Source organism: Phocoena sinus, chromosome 14 (assembly GCF_008692025.1).
Source record: "Phocoena sinus isolate mPhoSin1 chromosome 14, mPhoSin1.pri, whole genome shotgun sequence".
Lineage (NCBI taxonomy): Eukaryota > Metazoa > Chordata > Mammalia > Artiodactyla > Phocoenidae > Phocoena > Phocoena sinus.
In genome coordinates, this window is record NC_045776.1 from 63,128,673 (window position 1) to 63,144,767 (window position 16,095).

The following is a 16,095-nucleotide window of genomic DNA, read 5'->3' on the forward strand; positions in this document are numbered from 1 at the left end:
TGCTCTCCTAACCCCACCCCCTTCACCACTGCCCTCTTGTGCGGGGCACCACCAAGCGTCTGAATGAGCATCCCCAAAGGTACCAACTGCTGGGTGTGTCACAGGCGCCCCTGTTCCTGTCACAGCCTCTCCGGTGGCCTTAAGGAACCCTTCGTGTCCACATGGCTCTTTCATCTATCACCACCTCAAACCATCTTCCCAGCGGGTACTAACTCTTAATTGATTTAAGCTCAAAACAGACAAATAGGCGAACAGAAAAGACTAACAGACACAAGACCAAATGGTCAGACTATGAACCCAAAAGAATCCAGTACCAGAAATCAACAAACCCTCAAAAAGGATCAAACTCAAATTCTTACCGTGCTCCCAACAGACAAGAGCCTAGAGCACAGGACCTTGGGGCTGCTGGGGGCCAGGGCACGTCAGGAGGGCGCTACCTGGAGCAGGTGCCCAGGACCTGAAGACAAGGGTCGGGGTGGCAGAACCATGGGGGGAGATGATCAGGGGATGATTTTATTCCGGCTACAGCAACAGGAGGAAGGTTCACTAACAAGGAACATCACAAGGAGAGGCAGTGGCTGGGGTTTTCTAGAGGCGGGATCAAGGAAGTCGCGAGGAAGAATGAGGGGGTCTGGCACGTGAGAGGGCAACACGGCCTTTCAGGGTTGGCCTGTTCTGGGCTTGCAGCAGGGTGCAATCTCGGGCATGGGGCTCAGATAAATTCAGTATCGTCGTCCTGTCTCGGTTCTCCTGTGTGTGTGGTGGACTGAGTGAGTGCTCTTGGTGCTGCTATGGGTCTGGCTGTGTGTGTGTGTCCGCGTGTGTGTGTTGCAGGGTCTGTGTCTCTCCCGACGCTTCTGTAAGTTAGTGTGCTTTGCGTTGCAGGGTTATGTCCGTCTCGGTGCCCCAAGCTTGGTGGTATCGTGTGTGCTGCTGAGTTGTTTTTTTTTTTGCGGTGCAGCCTGTGGGATCTTAGTTCCCCAACCAGGGATCAAACCCATGCCCCCTGCAGTGGGAGCTCGGAGTCTTAACCACTGGACCACCAGGGAACATCCCTGCTGAGTCTTCTCTGTGTGTGTCTCGCACGGTGAGTGTGCTTCCCTGTACACGCATGTTTGCTTCAGTGTGTACGTCTCTCCTGGTGTTTCACTGGTACTTCTGGTCCGTGTGTGCAGCGTGGCAGGGCTTCTGTCTCAGCGTTTCTGTGTGTTTGTGTTGGCGGGACTGTCCATTTCCGTCCAGGGGGGTGAGTGTACTGGTGGTGAGTATCTCTGTTTTTCTTTGGGTCTGGTTGTAGATGTGGGTATGTTTCAGTGTGTGTGTCTGACGGTGCGTCTGTGTGCATGCATGTGTGTGTGTGTGTGTGTGTATATGTGTGTGTGTGTGTGTGTAGGTGTAGCTCTGCCTCTGTGTGATATGTTCTCTGTCCCCGCCTGAAAGCCGGCAGGGCTCAGGCCTTCTCCAGTCCCACATTCCTCCCGCTCCTTTGTGCTCTGTGCTACAAAAAATATTTGCGTTTTCCACGACTCATAATTTTTCCTCCTCAATCGCTACCAGATGTGGGTCCTGTGGTCCTCGTCCCCATGGCAACGGAGGTTCCAGCAGCCGCGGTTCCCTTTTGTGGCGCCTGCCCTGGGAGCTAGCACTGCTGCAGGCCTATGGGGGTGGGGAGGGGGTCCCAGCAGCTCCCTCTCCAGGCGGCTACTGGATCATCCTGGGGGGTTTCTTGGGCCGGGTCCTGCCTGCTCTCCAGGCCACAGCATCTGGCCCCCAGGGTGGCAGGGCTGGCTGCCAGAAGCGCGGGAGGTGCTCCTGCTCTGTGAGGCACCCACACAGACGGGCTCCTGAAGCTCAGGGTCTTGGATGCCTGGAGGCTCCCAGAGCAGGCGGTGGAGGGGCCTCAGGAAAGGCCTGGCTGATGCGACAGCTCTGGTCGCCCCACACGGTGCCGATCCAGTCCAGGGAGCAGGCGAGCTGGAGCAGGGGTTCAGGGGTTGGGGAGCGGCAGGGTGGCACATGGTGGGTGGGGGGTACATGGCAAGACTGTGGCCCGAACCACCTCACTGCCCTCCACCACCTTCCTCAGCCACTGCCCTGCCCTTGCTGAGCCCAGCTGGGCAGCTGCCCCTCCTAGCTGACGATAAGCCTGTGTTCTGAGCCCCGGCAGCCAGCATGGCCTGGTGCCAGAAGGGATGAGGCTGGCCAGGCGCAGGGCCACGGCTGGGAGGGTGCCCAGCTGGCTTGAGGGAAGGTGCATGCCCCGGAGACAGGGAGCCTGCCTTCCACGTGCTGCCTGACCAGGCCAGATGCAGGGACTACGGCCACGGGAGCCACGCCAGATGTCCCGCCTGTGCCATGAGGCCATCTCCACTCAGGTGGCTCAGCCCCTGTACATGTCACTGACGTTTACCTCCACGTGGCATCTGGCCAGAGGGCAAGAGACTTGCCAGGTGAGATCCCTGAGCTGCCAGCACTGGCCAGACTCTGGTCGTGCTGGGGCCTATGGGGTGGGGATGGGGAGATAAATGGAGAATCTTGGCAGAATCTCCTGATCGAAAGAGCTGGCAGCAAAAGGTGAGGAAGAGGCCTGCTACGCAGAGGCAGCGAGATGGGAGGAGCCCAGATGGATGAGGGACAGCGGACACGGTAGAAAAGTAAGGCTTTGGAGCTCAGGAAGGTCACTTGCGAGGCCATCCTGAGGGCCAGAAGCAGTGAAGACATTAGGACAAATGGCCACAGAAAGAAGGCCAGGCCAGAGTGGGAGCAGGCCGAGGTTGGGAGGGGGAGCAGGGGAGGGGGGGGCACTGCCAGCAGGGCCAGCCAGGGCTCTGGGCCAGGCGGGCTCTCCCCCTCCCCCCACCTCTCGGGCCGGGAGAGTTTCCGGCTGAGGACAGCGAGCCCATTGAGATGGACAGCAGGGCTCTGTGTGGTGCCAGACTGTCTTGTTTGTGCCAGATGCGGCCTGGCTGGAGGCTGTGCCCGTGGCCCGCTACCCCCTGGCCCCAGCCTCTGACCCGCCCCAGCCACACCAAACAGCTCGAGGCCCCAAGTATAACAGCAGTGGGCAGTGGGGAAGGTGCAGGGCAGAAGCAGCCCCATGCGCTGGCTCCTTCCTCGTAGCCAAGGGTGCCACTCTATCTGCTCCTACACACCCTTCATCCCAGGTTGCCAGTCCAGGATGGGGTGGGCCGAGGTGGGTGCCCAATAAACTTGATAAATAGGTGAAGGATGGGCAGATGGACATGACCCACTTCCAACATGGTCCTGGGAGACCCACACCTGGGCTCCCAGGCTCCACTTTGGTGGAGGGATCCTGGCACAGTTTCTTTTGGGGGGACATCCTCGTCAAGAGGCCCGCAGATAGGAAGCAGTCAGAGCACGGGGAGAAAAAAGGCACTTTATTAAGAAAGCTTTGGCCAAGCCCCTGCCGGGAGGAGCCCATCCTGGGGCACCCGGATGGGGTGGGAGCAGCCCTGCCGGGGGCCTATAAATACATCTCCACAGGCCACTGGAGTTGCCCCTCGGATTCCCAGGCATGTGGGGTGGTGGGAGGCCATCAAAACCAGCTCGACAGCGGAGGGGCCAGGGCTGGGGAGGCTGGGGCTGGGAGAGCGTGGGTGGGGCTGGGGTGGGTGGGGAGACAGCCAAGCCTCCTGAGGAGCAGAGACCAGCCCTCCTCCCCAGGCTCCGGTCAACCAGATGCCCTGGGGCTTGGCCAGTGGAAGTAGCCTCTGGCTAGGGTCACAGAAGGGAACCTCCAGCCAGAGGCACCAGGCCCTGGCCAGAGAGAGGCTGCCAGGGTGGAAGTGCTTCTGGCCTCAGCCAGTGAGAAGGTGACCCAGCCAAGGCACTCTTGGCCAGTAAGAGGTGTTCTTTAGGCAGAGCCCTCCTGCCCTTGGCCTTTGAGACCCGGGCTGGTGGGAGCCCTCCACAGGCAGGCCATGAGAAGGGAGGAGCCAGCAAAGCGTCTGTCAGGCCTTAGCCACTGGGATGGGGCTTCCTGCCCGAGCGCGGGACCCCATCCAGGACGGCCGTTGGGCCTGAGCCAGTGAGACGCAGCCTCCCGCCAGGCTGCTCTGGGCTGGGGCCCCCGCGGGAGACGCCGGGCGCGCACGGGACGCGGGGTGACAAGCAGCGCTGCTAAGCCGAGGAGCTGCAGGCACGACGGGGCCGACCTACTACAGGGTGGGCGCGCCCGCCCGGCCCAGCTCGCCCGCCACCTCCCGGCTCTTCTTACGAGGCGGCTTCTGGATGGGGGTCTTCTTTCGGGGGGTGTCGGATCCGGGCGCGCCCGCTGCCGCCTTCTCGGGCCCTGGGGCCTCGGGCGCGGGGGGCGCGCGGACCGGCGAGGCGGGAGGCACCGAGCGCTTGGCCTTCTGCGGCGGCGCCGGCTTCTCTCGGGGGCCCTGCGTGCCCACGGCCCCCTCGGCGCGGCCCAGGCTGCGAGTCTTGTCGCGCAGCTCAGCGGCCAGCATGGAGGCGGCCTCAGGTGCGCTGCGCGGGGGACCGCCAGCGTCCGTGGGCTCTGAGAGGCCAGGGCCACGGCCCCGCGCTCGAGCCCGGGGCGGCGAGGGTGCGGCGAGGGCCGGCCCCTCCTCTGCCAGCCCCGGGGGTCGCGGCGTCGGGTCGCGGGCCCTAGGGTTGCAGGGCTCGTCTGGCCGCGCCGATGTGTCGCTGGGCGTCCGTTTCCTCTTGCTGGGGCTGGGAGCGGCCTCGGGGCCCGCGGGTGGCGGCGACGGCGCACGCGCGGCGGCGGCACCGTGCTTGCCGTGGATCCAGGACACCTTGGGCTTGGTGGCGGGGTCGGGCGGCGGCGGCTTCCTGCGCTCGGGCGATGGCGAAAGCGACAGGCCTCGGGCCTCGCCCCGGACCCGGGCCGGCCGGGCCTCACGCCGGGCCACACGCGCATACAGCGCCCCGCCAGGCCCGTCCCCGCTCGACGCTGACCGCTCGCTGTCGGAGGACGCGCGGAGGGGCGTGGCCTCCTCCGCGGGCATAGTCACCGGTGCAGGGGACGAAGCCAGCGCCTCGGCAGGGGCAGGGGCAGGGGCTGGGGCGATGGGGACCTCCGCGTCCCGGCTCTCGGTTGCCGCCTCTGACAAGGGACGAGCGGGGCGGTCACCTCCTCCGGAAAGAGCTTGGCCCCCCAGCATCCAAGAGCAAACCCTCGCTGGCGCCCCACCTCCCCTCCTCTTCCCGCCCCAGCTGGCGCTCAGTCGCCGTGGCATCCAGACATGCCTGGCACATTCACTGCACTGACCACAAACTTAGCTCAGAGCCCCGGAGGTGGAGGGCTGGGGTAGTGGGGCTAATTCCTGGGTTGCAGCCCCAACTCGGCCTGGACTCGCACCCCTCCCCCACCACATCCCCAGCCTGGGGGGCCACCATCACCACATTTGACCCTCGATTCATAGCCCTTCTTTAAGAGAAAGGCCTTCTAAGGCTCAGAGGTTAGTCACCTGCCCAAGGTCATTCAGGGGGGTGGTCTGGGGAAGAGAGAGGCCAGAAGCCCAGCTATTCAGGCTGCTTCTTGGTGTTTGTGAGCCAAGGCTTCAGGTGAAATGTGTCCCCATATCCTGCAAACCCCATTTCCTGTCTCCTCTGCCACCTCCTCCCCAGGCCCGGAATTTTCTCTGCCTGGTCTCCCCAGAAGTGAACCTGGGCTGTGGCTACCTCCCCAGACCCTACCCCAGCCTGGTGCTGGGCAGCAAAGAAGCCCACTCTGCAACCTCAATTGTGTATCCACCCCCCAGTTAACAGCATCACTAGCCCTTCCTCCCCATGCTGCCTGTCCCTTAGAGCACAGAAATTTCAGCTGGAACCTTTCACTGGGTCAGAGAGAGAGGGGTCCTCACCCCAAGCAGAGGGGCACTCACCCTCGTGGGGTACACAGTATACGGGGCCTTCATCCGTGGTGTCAAAGGAGGAGAAGGAGGCCCGGGAAGACCATGATGGCGAGGGCTGCTCCAGCCCCGAGGGTGGCTCCAGGAAGCTGCAGTTGAGCGTGTTATCCAGGTCGTGATGGGCCACTGGGGAAGGAGGGAGGCATAGCTGCCAGGGGCCCCGCCTGCCCCAGCCAGTGCCCTCGCCAGCTCTCCTGCCACAAATGATGGAGGGACCCAAGCCAGCCCTACCCCAAGATAGTGGGTGGGACAGGCAATTCAACAGGCTAGTGTACGGCCAGGGAGCTGAGTGAGGTCGGGCCGAAAGTTGGGAAAAGAGAGAGCACCTGGCTGGGAGAGCCCATTAGGGCCTCCAAGCCACGCTTCAGACCCTGTCTTGCAGCAGTTTTTGAATGCAAATGTGCAGTGGTGAAGCCACCCTTTGCCTCAGCCGTCTCAGCAGGCTGCACCCCTAGGCACAGCCTCCACAGACATAGACCCCACAACGGGGGAATCCCAGAGGCTGGCCAGCCCATCCCCCTCTCACAAATGGGATGTGGGTTCCAGCTCCCACATCTGTGCCCATAAATCCCACTCTGCTGAGTGGGCCCAGGGGTTTTTCTCAGCTGTCTGCATCTTTACCTCCCAGGAGACTTCATCTCCCCATCCCCCTCATCTTTGGAAACAAGTGGGAAAGACGCAGAGGGACTCCACCCCAGTGTGAGTCAGTGCAGGCAGAAGGAGAGAAGCAGCATCGCCCCGCACCCAGCCCCGTCCTGAGGTAGGGTGGGGGCCGAGGGACCAGCCTGCCCACTTTCCAGGGAAGACCCAGGGCACAGCTGGGGATCCGGGCCGGAGGCGGGTCTTCCTGTGGCAGGGCATTCCCACTCACAGGTGCCCGCGTCCACCTGCGGCTCGCATCAGGACCGACAGTGTACTCACTCCCGCAGACTGCGGGGACATACCGGCCGCGGATGTCCAGTCCACACTGCCCCACCACACCACACATGCAGTCACACACAGTCACCGAGACAGGGACCACACCTGCCCGCACACGTAGGACCCCTGCCTTCCTCCAGGGCTCCCCTGCATCCGCAATCCTTCTTTCCTCCCCCTGGTCGCACCTCCCCACGCCCCCACATCGACACTCAAGGCCCTGCAGTTCCTACACCGACCCCGTCACACCCATTTCCCAGCAGCCTCCTGCGTCGGGGGGTGTTCCCCGGAGACTCCTTACCTACGTCATCCTTACCTACGACCTTGGGCAGCTTCTGCCTGCGGAGAGGGATCCGGGGCAGCTTCATGCTGATGCGGCTGAAGCGCCCGCATAGGCGCTGCGGCGCCTTCTTTCTCCCAAGCGAGAGCTCCCTGCGGGGGCGGGGACTGAGCGAAGGGGCGGGGCCGTGCCTGTGCCAGAGGGGCGGGGCGAGCCCGTGGGAGCCCACCCACAGGGAGGGAGGGGCCTGAGCGGAGGGGCGGGGCCTAAGACCGGGAGAGGCCCAAGGGAGCAGAACCTCAAGGAGGGCGGGGCCTGAGCTAACGAAGGGTGGGGCCCCCCAGGGCGGGGCCGGGAACGGCGCGCCGCGCTGCAGACCCCGCGCGGCCGGAACCGGGGAAGGGAGGGAGCTGGAAGCCTCACCCGCGCGCGGGGTCCTTGCCGCGGCAGGCGCAGCAGCAGCCGAGCAGCGAGAGCAGCAGGCCGAGGAGCAGGGCGAGCAGCGCGCCCGCACCCATCACGCCCTTTCGCTGGTTGGTCTCTGTGGGGGTCGCAGGGTCAGCGAGGTGCCGGCAGCCCCCGCGCCCCCGCCGGGTCGCCCTCACCCACTCACCCAGGCGGCAGGCACCGGTGACCGGGTCGCACGAGTCCTCGTGGCAGCTGCAGGCCTGGGCGCAGTCCACGCCGTGGAGCCCGGGCGGGCAAGTCAGGTTACAGCTGCGGGGGCGCGAGGTCAGGGAGGGTCGTGGGGTCTGGGAGAGCCAAGCGGCCCTCGGTTACGCCTCCCGCCCTCGCCCCCGCGGCCAGCCAGCCCCGGCCCGGCCCCGGGTTCTCCATTCTCTAGGGACTGCAGCCCACCCCCACCTCCAGCACACCCTGAGCGATCAATGTTTTGGAAACAAATGTGTGCACTCCAGTGGGACGGAGTCTGGGGGACGGGCCGTGGACACTGGCCGCAGTGCTCATTGCTGGGGCTGACTCTTCTGTGGGGGGAAAAGGGGCTGCCAGACGAGACCCTTGGCTGTACGTGGAGGTCCCTGCTCATTCCACATCATCTCCGGGTCACCTCAGCCCTGCAGCCCTCAAGGAACCCACTGGCCACAGGCTGACCTGGTCGCTAGATCCCGCTCGAGCGCTGGCTCCACCCCAGGGCAGGAAACTGCCCCAAAGAGCCTGTTGTCTCTCCCTAGCTGAAGTATGGGGGCCAAGGCTGAGGGGCCAAGCCTGGGTCCCGCCTGGTCGGCCAACGCAGCAGCACCTGGGGTCTGGCTGGAGCCCAGTGCCGGATATAGACCCCTCAAACCCCTTAGGTCCCCGGGCACTCACTGGGGCCCGTGGACGCCGGGGCTGCACAGGCAACGTCCCGACTGGAAGTCGCAGTGGCCGCTGCCGCAGTCGGCGCACACGAACGCGCAGTCCTCGCCGTAGGTGCCATTGCTGCACTTGGTCTCACACCTCGGAACGCGGGGAGGAGGCGTCAGCGGAAACAGGCAAACGACCCTTAAGCCCACAGAGCCCTCTGCGTGTCTGAGGCGGACACAGGTTGCTCACCGGTCACCGATCCAGCCCGCGTTGCAGCGCGTGCACTTGCCGGTGACGTGGTTGCAGGCGTGCCCGTCGCGACACGGCGGGCAGCGGTGGCCGCAGCCCTCGCCGTAGAAACCGGTGGCGCACGGCTGGTCGCACTTGGTGCCGTTCCAGCCGGGCTCGCACGTCAGGCATCGGCCCTCGGCCACCGTGCATGGCTGCTGGCCCTTGCACTGGCCGCATCTGGGGAAAGGGCAGGAGGCTAGGCGGGGTCCCGGCCGCCTCACCCCGGCTCCCTCGGCGCCTGCCCCTCCTCTCCCTCCCCGGCCGGGGCCCGCGCTTACCGGCGGCGGCAGCCCAGGCCGTAGAAGCCGGCAGGGCAAGGCTCGCGGCAGTACTTGCCCCGGTAACCGGGCTCGCACGCGCACGTGCCGTCCACCGGATGGCAGCGGCCGCGGAAGCACTGGCAATAGCGCTCGCAGCGCGCGCCGAACGTGCGCTCGCGGCACTGGCAGCGGCCGCTCTGTTGCTCGCACGGCGACGTGTTGCAGGCACACTGGTTGTTGCAGCTGCGGCCCCACCAGCCTGCGTGGCAGAGGCACGCGCCCGTCTGTGGGTCGCAGCGCGACGTGGCGCTGCAGTAGCACGCGCTGGCGCACTGTGGGCCCCACCAGCCAGGCTCGCAGCGACACGCGCCGCTCCGCGGGTGGCACGCGCCGTGCTGGCATTGGCACGCATGCTCGCAGCGTGCGCCCCAGCGCCGCGCATGACATGTACACTGGCCCGTCACGTCCTCGCACTGCCCGTGTGGGTGGCAGACACACAGCTCCTTGCAGTCGGGACCCCAGAACTGGCGCGGGCACTCTGCAGAGCGAGCGGAGAGGGTGGGAGGCCCAGGTGCTCGCGACGGGGCCCAGACCCAGCCCGAACCTGCCCGCGTCCAGCCCCCCGCCCCCGGGGACCCACTCCCGACTCAGGCCCCGCCCACTATCAGGCCCCGCCTCCAGTCCAGGCCCCGCCCATCTCTGGGATCCTGCCCCACTGCCCCGCCCGCCACAATCCGCGCTCACTGGTGTCGCAGTTGGCACCGAAGTAGCCATGGCGGCAGCGGCACTCGCCCGGCCGCACGCACACCTCGTTCTCCGAGCACGTGGAGTTGCCTTCGCACACAGCTGCGGACGAGACGCGCCCAAGTTGTTGCGAGTTCAGACCCCACACTATCCCTCCTCTCCGTGACCCCGCCCCCTGCCCAAGTCCCAGGGTGCCCTACTCACCAATCCCACACTCGTCCCCCTGCTGCCTCCAGCCAGCGCAGCAAGTGAGCTCCTGGGAGCTGCAGGCAGAGAGAGGGCGCCTGAGCTCGGGACCCACTCCTAGTCCTCGCTGGGTCCCCCAGTAACCTCCACCCTGCCCTAGGGAGGTGGTTATAAAGGCGCTCATGTGTGCCCGGCACTGCTGTAGGTTTGGGAGACTCGAAGCGAATAAGACACAAATTCCAGCCCTCTAGAGCAGACACTGGGAGGCGGCAGATGGCAGACCACCTCCAAGAACTTCCCAGTTCCCTGTACAAGGGGTCTCGTCACTCCTCCTGATCTGTGCCCTCTTCCCCCATCCACTAGGCCAGAGAAGAGACCCCACATGTCCCAGGAGGGGCAGCAGTGAGGTGGGGGTGGGGCAAAGGTCCCTGGGCCTCCAGGACCTGCTCAGGCATGGAGATCTAGGGCATCCCTGGGGGTGGGGGTCTGGCCAGATGGGTGTCAGTGATCCAGATATGACGTGACCTGGGCAGTGACAGGACTGGCTGGGCCGGGTGGGCACATCTGGATGCCCAACTGGAGCACCAAGGCAGATGGGTTGTCTCTGAGTGTGGTGGACACAGCGAGGTGTCCACTTGGAGAGGGGCAAGGTACACCCAGGGAGTCCTCCATCTGAGTAAGGAAAGTAAAACTGAAGGCTGCAGAGCACCAGGGCGAGACTTGGGCTGGAGGAAGGCAACGTTAGAATGTCCTCTCCGTGAAATTTCATAAAATCTTGTTTAATTTTATTTGGCTTTACAAGGTACAGTAGGAGGGAAAAAATTTATGTGTCCCATATCAGGGTGGTGCAGCCTCCCAAGCCCTGGGCTTATGGGGTGTGTAGGCACAAAGGTTTGGAGGCCCTGCCCAAGTGAAGCCATGGCCACTGGTGAGGGCCATGAGGGCTGAGGTAGGGTGTGCCCACACTGTGGGGCAAAGGAGGCTGAGAAGGAACAGACACTCAGGCTGCAGTTCTGCAGGGTCCCATCAGACCTAGAACTTCAGCCAAATGCTAAAGGCACATAGCCACCATTCACACTTCAGAGAAAAGGAGAGGGCCTCTTGGGAAGGATGTGAATCTAAAAGCGGGATATGGTGATGGGAGGAGGTGGGAGGGGCCTGAGGACCCTGGGGTGGGGGTGGGATGGCCTGAGAAGGGAAAGGCTGCAGCTGCTCCATATCACACCCCTCAGAAGATGCCCCCCAACCGTTCCCAGCTCGAAATGATCACCACACCCTGGATGGGGCCCCCGGACTCCAAGGGAGCCCCCTCTCCCAGAAAGGGCTGGATTCTCCTTTGGGCCAAAGATATGGGACCTGGGGAACAGGATCCATAAAACCCCAAACTTCAAGGAATGGGCCACCTTATTTTCCACAAATAAAACTGGAAACCAGAGTCAGGAACTCTAAGCAGGCCTGGATTTTCTGGCCCCCATTGTCCCCACCCACCCAGCTCCGAGATGGCCATCTGTAGGGAGACCCAGGTCCGAGGGCCCATCACCCTCCTGCCTCTTCTGCCAGTACGAACCCAGGTCTCCAGATGGAGAGCCTCTGTAGAGGTCCCTCCTGCAGGCAGCCTCACCAGATGGCCTGCTGGGATGGCCCAGGAACACTGACCACCTTCCATCCTGGACGACCTGGCTGCATGGCTCTGTAATCAGGTTGGGAGCCTGGTTTTAGGGCCACACTAAGCTGGATTGGATGACTGGGTCTGCCACTTGCTGTGTGACCTTGGGCACAGAACTTTACCTCTCTGAGCTCCAGCTGCTAAATCTGTAGAATGGGGCCCACAGGTTTGGCAGGAGGATTAAGAGAGTCGAGATGTGTCCAGCACAAACTATGAGTTCAGCCAAGGCTGTGCTGTGAGCTCCAGCCCATGCTGAGCAGGCTCTAGTTCTGAGTTCACCTGGTCCTCCCAGCATGGCTGGTGCCCAGGCCCCACCCAACAGAGCTAACAACCCTGCTCCCCGGCAGGACAGAGCCCACGTGGAGGATGAGTCTGTGGGACTTTTCCTTCTGGGACGGACTGGCAGAAAAGGCTGGGCTAGGTTGGCAGGCCCTTTTTCTCAGATCTTATGAAAGTGAGATGACAAGAAAGATGGCCCAGTGCAGGGGTAGCTCCTACACTAGGGAAGGACCCTGGGGTGTCAATCCAGGCCCCTCAGCAAGCAGGCTGTGCTGCAGGCTGCCCCCCCATAGATCACTGTTACTGCAAATGAAGCTGCGGTGATTTAAACCTTCACCTTGAACCTGCCCAAGCCACCTTGGCAAAGCTCCCCAAGAGCACTGCCTGCTCACTGTGCCAGTGTGTCCCATTCTCTCCCCAGTCCCGACAGGAAGCTCCTCTGCCTCCACGGCCCCTGGGACTCCATGCCTGCCCCACTCTCCTCCTTCCCCCCTGGGCACCCCTCCCCTGGTTTCTGCCCCACCCCCCACCTCCCTCCCCTGCTCTGTCCACTCTAGCTCCCTGGGGAAGCTCCCTAGGTCCCATCCAGACACTGACAATGCCTCGGAGGCCTCGAGGGGGGCCCTCCTCCCCACTAGCCCCTCCCACCCCGAGTCTTCTCCATCTCAGGGTAAAGACTGTCCTTCCAGGCTGGGAGGCTGGAAGGAGACTCTGCTCTCTCCCAGAGTGGATCAACTGAGAAACACACCAGCTCTACCTTCCAAACTGGATCTAGGATGGGACAGGCCACTTGTCCCCCGCCCAGACTTGTGAGAGCCACCCTCACCCTCCCTGGTTCTCTCCCACCTTCTGCCCTCCTGCCCCAGTTCATCTGCCACCTGACAGCCAACCCAGGTCACATCCTGCCCCTCTTCTGTGCAAAGCCCACGGGGGTTCCCATCGCCCTGTGGCCTCTCCTCCACCATCCCTGTCCCAGCCCCCAGGGCTCCTTCCTGTGCTTCCAACAGGCCCTCTGCACTCAGGGCCCTGCCCCAGATGCCACCCTGCTCTGCCTCCTCTCCCACAGGCCTCTCTCACTCATCACTTCCCACTGGGTCTCCCAAACTGAACACCTCCTCCCCAGCCCTTGCCAGATGTCAGATGATTTGCTGTAAATCTCCTCCACACAGGACAGCTGTATGCCTGCACCAACAACAGGCCTGCACACATTAAGTGTATGGGATTTTACTGACTGAGAGCTGCTCCCTGCCCTAGTCCTCCAGCCTCATGGGGGGAGGGAACGCTAATGGGAGCCTGGCAAGGCCCAGCCTTGGGAAGGTAATGAAGAGATGGTCCGGACCCTGGGGGGGATGGGGGAGTGCCGTCTTTCCCATTAACCAGCTCCACACAGGATCACAGTCATCCCTCCTCTACCACCACCCCCCCCACTGGACAGGAGTATGGACTGGCCCAGAAAGGTTAAGCGTTGTGCCCGGGGCCACTCAGATGGGGAGAGGTGGCACCAGAATCTGAAACCCAACCCAGGCTCTTGGCTACTGGAACAGGCCGCCTGATGGAACATCTCGGGGAGAGGGGCAGTGGAGCAGGCTCCGGACAGCTCTGGCCTGCCATCGGATCCCCCCACCCCCCACCCCCCGGCACGGACCCCCACAGGGAAGGAGAGCCGAGGCGGAGGGACAGGGCCGGCGACGATCGTGCCCTCCCCCTCCCCAGGCGGCCCCGCCCGCCACAGCCGCTGCATTCCTGGGGCCGGGGAGGCCCGGGAGGCCCGGGAGGCGGCGGCGGCGGCGTCGATGTGAAGCAGATGGCGGGCCAGGCCGGCCCCCGCCCCGGAGGCGGGGCTCGCAGCGGGGAGGGGTCTGCGCGCCTCGGGATCCGAGCTCGGAAACCCCGCGCGGCCCCTCACAGCCCCTTGTCTGCCGCGATCGCCTGCCCCCGGACGCGGCCTCCCTGGGCCCTGCGGCCCAGGGCGCCCCCACCGCACCCGCCAGGAGCCCGTGATGCTTCTCCAGCTTCCCGCCTGCCTGGCGCCCCCGGTCCGCGACAAGGCACCCCCTCACGCCGGCTCCTCGCCCCCGCGCGGAGATGCCCTTGACCTCGCAGTGGCCTCTGACAGACCGACCGGGTCCTCCGACTCCTGCGCCCACTCCTGGGTCCCGGCTTGCGCTCTTCGACCTCCGCGCAAGGTCCTGGGCCCGGCGCCCTCCGGCAGGGCCTGTCCCCTCCTGTCCCACACTGGCTTCCCCAGCCCGGCTCCTCGTGGCGCCCACCTCTGTGCCGCCCCTCTGCACCCCGTATCCCCACCCGGGAGTCCCCCAACCTCCCGATGCCGGCGCACGTCATTGTCTCTCTATTCCCGCTTCTGGGCCACTCTGAGCTCAGGCTCCTCGACGCCCACCTCCATAACCACCCTCTTCCCACCCGCGCCCGCTCTTTCTAGGACACAAATCTGTCCTTCCGACTCGCCTGCCTCAAGACCTCCGCGGCTCCCTCTTCTCAGGAGCCTCGCTCCATCTCTCCTGGACGCTCACCCTCCCTCCATCACGGCTCGAGCCACACTCGTGTGTCTGGGCCCTTGCACATGCCATGCCATGGGCTTGGAATGAGCTTCCCGTCTTCTTACGGCCTTCACAATCCGGCCCAAGGGTCCCTTTTCCTGGGTCTGAAATCTCGAACCCCGTGTGTCAGCCCTCTGGGCGTCCGCTGCCCTCCGTTCTACCCTCGCCCGCTTCTCGCCTGGGGTATCCTCGGACGCACCGTCGTGGCCCGGCGCCCGGGCTCGGCCTGGAGCGGAGCCGGGGTCAGCGAGGGCGGCCCGAGGGGCCCGCGCGTTTGGCTCAGGGAGGTCCTGGGCGCCCCCTCCCCCCGGCCCCGGGCGTCCCTTCGGCCCCCTCCCCCAGCCCGGCCGGCTCCTACCCGGGCGCGCGGCACACGTTGCGGCCGCGCGGGCTCAGCTCCTGGGGCGCCGCGGGGCCGGGCAGCAGCCAGAGCAGCAGCAGCAGCGGCGGCAGCGGCGGCGGCGGCCCCCCGGCTCCCCGGCGCCGCGCCGGCCCGGCCCCCCGGGGCCCTGCGCCCTCCATGCGGCGCGGGGCAGGCGCGGGGCGGGCGCGGGCGCGGGTGCGGCCGCAGCGAGAGCGGCCGGAAGCGGAGTGCGCGGCCGGGCGGGGGGCGGCAGGAGGGGCGCCGGGCCGGGCAGGAAATTCCACATCGGCTCCCTGATCCAGGGCCAGCCACGGCCGGCCAGGCGGCAGCGCCCGCCCCGCGCGCCAGACCCCACCCTCCGGCCGCGCCACCGCCCCTCCGCGCGGCCCCCGCCCCCGCGCGGCCGCGCGCAAACTTGGGGGCGAACTTGGAAGGGGCCCTCCCGAGGAATCACCGGTCGCCTTGCCTTTCCCTCCCTTCCCCAGACACCCACCAGAGAAGCGGCCCCTGCGCGCTCCCGGCGAGGCCAGGCCCGGGGCGGGAAGCGGGTGGGTACCAGGCGCGACGCACGAAAGCCCCCTGGCCAGCGGCGCCTCGGAACCTCCAGGTCAAGGCTGCAAGCCGGCCTCTGCTCCCCTCGTGAGACCCTTCTATGTCCTGCTGTGCGGTCAGCGCCTCCCGAGCGCCGGGCGCAATCAAAGCCTGCAGCGACGGCGGAGCCGGATGCTTGAGGCCTGTGAGTAGACTCGGTCTGGACCAGAGAGGCCTGGGTGAAGGGGCCCCCGTAGAAACAGACTGGAGAGATGCCGGGAGCAGAATGGCTCCACGCGGGCTCTGAGAGAATATGGAGGTAAAGGCAGGTGTCGGAGACTGAGGGAGGCGGTATGGTGGTGGTGGGGGGACAGCTCCAGGACTGAGACCCTGCCTGCAGCCCCTGTCAAGGTGTGACGATGGGCTGGAGGCCGCTAGTCACCAAGGAGAAAGTCCAGAAGGTGGAGTCAGGGCTGGAGTCGTGGGAGCTCCTGCCTTGGGAGGGGTGGGGTGACAGCACAGAACAGAGCAGGGGCAGCAGAGAAAGGGGGTGAGGAGGGCCTAGGGGGACCAGGAGGAAGAGGAACCCTGGGCCCAGGAAACAGAGGGGTCAGACCCAACCCCAGGCCCATGGGGTGGGCAGGACGGGCAGGGCTGGGGATGGAACAAAAAGGGGGGCAGACAGGTCCCCGAAAAGATGAGCTGGGCTTTTGAGGACCTGAGAGTTGGTGGAAGGGCCTGGGCAGGGAGAGGGCAGCTGCTGAGGAGGGGAGGTGGTGTCCTGCCTCAGTTATGCGGGGGCCCCATCTGGAAGGG

At 65.1% G+C, this 16,095-nt stretch overlaps 1 protein-coding gene across 1 annotated transcript; it reads right to left on the bottom strand.

Moving 5' to 3' along the window:
• Positions 1 to 3,378: 3,378 nt before the first annotated feature.
• On the bottom strand, positions 3,379 to 14,971 carry SCARF2 (scavenger receptor class F member 2). The gene is made up of 11 exons (XM_032603186.1): positions 14,743 to 14,971; positions 9,900 to 9,958; positions 9,696 to 9,797; positions 8,970 to 9,489; positions 8,650 to 8,868; positions 8,425 to 8,553; positions 7,712 to 7,815; positions 7,522 to 7,639; positions 7,135 to 7,250; positions 5,877 to 6,029; positions 3,379 to 5,095 (listed from the first exon to the last, which is right to left on the bottom strand). Exons 1-11 carry the CDS (start codon positions 14,904 to 14,906, stop codon positions 4,179 to 4,181), a joined length of 2,601 nt encoding a protein of 866 aa, XP_032459077.1. The 5' UTR covers positions 14,907 to 14,971; the 3' UTR covers positions 3,379 to 4,178.
• Positions 14,972 to 16,095: the final 1,124 nt, after the last annotated feature.

What these genes read in the sequence shown, in the direction of transcription:
- SCARF2 (XM_032603186.1), bottom strand. Translation starts at nt 14,906, where the DNA reads ATGGAGGGCGCAGGGCCCCGGGGGGCCGGGCCGGCGCGGCGCCGGGGA. An exon ending in AACGTGTGCCGCGCGCCCGG is followed by an intron (nt 9,959 to 14,742) that starts GTAGGAGCCGGC and finishes CTCTGCCTGCAG; the next exon opens with CTCCCAGGAGCTCACTTGCT. An exon ending in GGCAAGGACCCCGCGCGCGG is followed by an intron (nt 7,251 to 7,521) that starts GTGAGGCTTCCA and finishes CCGCCCCCGCAG; the next exon opens with GGAGCTCTCGCTTGGGAGAA.